This window comes from Camelina sativa, chromosome 4 (assembly GCF_000633955.1).
Source record: "Camelina sativa cultivar DH55 chromosome 4, Cs, whole genome shotgun sequence".
In the NCBI taxonomy this organism is placed as follows: Eukaryota; Viridiplantae; Streptophyta; class Magnoliopsida; order Brassicales; family Brassicaceae; genus Camelina; species Camelina sativa.
Window position 1 is genome coordinate 19,613,004 of NC_025688.1, and position 2,920 is coordinate 19,615,923.

Sequence of the window (2,920 nt, forward strand, 5' to 3'; positions counted from 1 at the left end):
TTCATGGACTCGATCTTGTTCTTGCACTGTGTCTGAGTCTTTGGTGACTTGGTGTGGGTGGCGCGTGAAGACACGTGTCTAGCTACGTCTTCCCAGTCTTGACCCTTAAGCTTTGCTCTGTTCCTGAGAACCCATTTCGACTCGTAGGCTTCAAGTAAACTCGAAACAGCTCCTTCGCTCCATTCATCTCGCTTTAACCTATCTACGACGACGGAGGAAGCAGATGGTTTCTTTGGGGATTCTTCGTGGTGGAGAAGTGATTTTGGAGTTTCTTGGTTAGATTCTCCATTCTCCATATATTGTTTTCTTCAGGTGAATAAAAAACAGAGAGCAGACTCAAGAGTGTGAAGATAAAAGGAGAAAGAAAGAGAAGTTTTTTAGCAATATTTTTTGATAAAGATGGGAAACAAAGTGAGTGACAATGAGAATTCGCTACTGGTTGGTTCAAACTAACCAATGAGTTTGGGTACACGCGTTTCTCGCATGTTCAATGGTTGTGACTCGTGTGACTTAAAGCAATAAGAAAATTATGTTTTTCACTTATATTACTCTGTTTTTTTTTTGTGTGCCCAATTTATGGTTTGTATACATTACAGTCTGTTGAAGTGTTAAATGGAATATATGACAAAATTATTTACGCATATTTGCACCGGCTTTTACTTACCCTTCACAAAAGTTAGTGGAGCAACCCGTCACAATAATAATGAGGAGAATATAAAGAAGAATGTGAGAGAGAGTGGGTAACCATTGAAAAATAGGTTTTAATTTCTTTTTTCGTCAACTTGAAAAAAAAAGGTTTTACTTTTGATTTTTTTTTTTTTTAAAGGGTTCACAATAATGATTTCAAAATCTTCTGATTCAAATGCTTTTTATTCATTTTAGCTATAAAAACCTTTTTGTTTTTCTCTCTCTCTTTTTGGGTGTATGGTGGAGTGAGTCTGGCTGTTAGCGTTGATGTCAAGCCAAACCGCAAAACCCATTAGGGAAAGATGGAAGTGGGGTTACACTTGTCACTCTCTCACCCCTACTATTTTACACACTCTTTTTCTTCTCATGTTTGCATAAAGATCCTATGTTCGATTTAACTTTTTCTTATCAATAGTGTATATATCTTGCAGAAAATTTTCGGGTTATTGTTCTAACAAGTAAATTATTTTGGTCATTATAGCACATGCCACACATCTTCGCTTATTTGCTGAGGTAGCTCCTCTAGCAATTTATCAAGACATCTTATCAATTAAAATGCCCAATTTTAGGCGAAGTTTTTATCTTTCACACTTGTTTTTCTATCAAAGGAATGATGGACCCTGCAACTTCAAGACAGCACATATAAAATTTTACAAAATAAAATAAAAGTCTTTAGATATAAAATTAATATTTTTTTTTTGTTTTTAAAAAGCCCAAACGTGATTCCTTGTCCAACCCATTGCAGTACAACGTCGGCAATATCTAAAGTGATACAATGTATATATATAGGTGAATTAGGTTTAGCGGATCTGACAATTCTTTTCAGACAATGGTAAGAGAGGGCGAGGTTAGAAGTCGTATTTCAGATGAAGATATCATAGAGGGTTATCTCCGACCAAAGGTAAACGGGGAAGCAACTGCAAACCCGAGATTTATTGTAGACAACATGGAGGAGGAGTTGTACACACGAGAGCCGTGGCTGCTTCCGCAACCAACAGATCCTATCCTTAACCCTCAAGAGTGGTTCTACTTGGGGAAACGGAATTGGAAATACCTCCACGCGGAAGGAGTTCATTGTGAGGGAGCGTGGATACTCGTTCAAGGTAGATCTCCGATCGTGTCTACCGAGTCAGGTGAAGTAATTGGGGCAACGATGAGATTCAGATATTGCTTCAGGAAGAAGAACGAGAAAACCGCGATGGCCTATAGCAGTTGGTTCATGCGAGAGTATCGTCTCTGTGACGAAAGCAACCCCTACAACCCCCGCCATGTTCTCTGCAAGATTACTTGTAACCTTTGACTTTATAGTAATTATTTGAGACTGTCTTCTTGAAATATATAACTTAATTAAAAAGGTTTTCGCAACTACAGTTTCAGCATCCGCAAATTCATGACAATCCTTTATGGAAACAGAGAACAGTCGAAAGAAAATCTAACGAAAGATTTCACAATCACATATATGAGAATTAACAAAAATCATTAACTTATATAGTTTCCAAGATTCAAAAGTTCAAAACGCATTACGAAATAGACCGAAAACAAAAACACAATCCGATAAAACTTAGGTGCAAGTTTCACGAGAAATGCCGAGCCTTGAATTTGGAACGTCAATGAGAACACGGTGGTTCTGCTGCTGCATACTAGCGATGACGTTAAGGACAGAGTTAACGTTGGTCGGAGCTGCAGCCATGGCGAGGCAGCTGAGGTTACCTGCGGAGCTGTGGATGAGAAGGTTGTCCGTAGGCAGAGTAACGTTCATTCCAGCGAACATAAATGTCACCGACGGGTACACGACGGAGCCGGAGTAGCAAGTGTCGAAACCTCCTAGTGAAGTTGCGTTTGCGTTCTTAACACGTCGCCTGAACTCGTCTCTCACCGCCACGTAAGCTGGTTCGACTAGCCTCGTGTAGACCGTCCCTGCGTTATGTATACATGCAATGTTTTTGTTTAACAACAATTAAAAAGTTAATTTTGTCTAAATCTATGAATTGGCCAATTTTGTTTTGATTTGCTTAATTCGTTTTTTATTTAATCGGTTTTGATCAAAGGTTCTCTAAGAAAAATCAAAATCATGTTAGTTCAGAAATATCACATTTTACGTGAGAGAGAACAAGAGCTATTAGGTTACTTCCCTCTCACGACTTATCATTCATATGATTATTTTCAGATCTCAAGCCAAAACAAAAACAAAATTTATTGAGGGTTGTAAAGTCCATACCGGAGTCAAAGATGG

At 38.5% G+C, this 2,920-nt stretch overlaps 2 protein-coding genes across 2 annotated transcripts in view; both read right to left on the minus strand.

Annotated features, from left to right (window-relative positions):
• Positions 1-607, minus strand: part of LOC104781303 (trihelix transcription factor ASIL1-like) — an 8,157-nt gene extending 7,550 nt beyond the window's left edge. The window contains exon 1 of the mRNA XM_010505940.2: positions 49-607. Coding sequence (XP_010504242.2) covers positions 49-296 — 248 coding nt within the window. The 5' untranslated portion in view covers positions 297-607. The remainder of the gene's footprint in view (positions 1-48) is intronic.
• Positions 2,059-2,920, minus strand: part of LOC104781304 (aspartyl protease AED3) — a 3,028-nt gene continuing 2,166 nt past the window's right edge. The window contains exon 3 of the mRNA XM_010505942.2: positions 2,059-2,604. Coding sequence (XP_010504244.1) covers positions 2,249-2,604 — 356 coding nt within the window. The 3' untranslated portion in view covers positions 2,059-2,248. The remainder of the gene's footprint in view (positions 2,605-2,920) is intronic.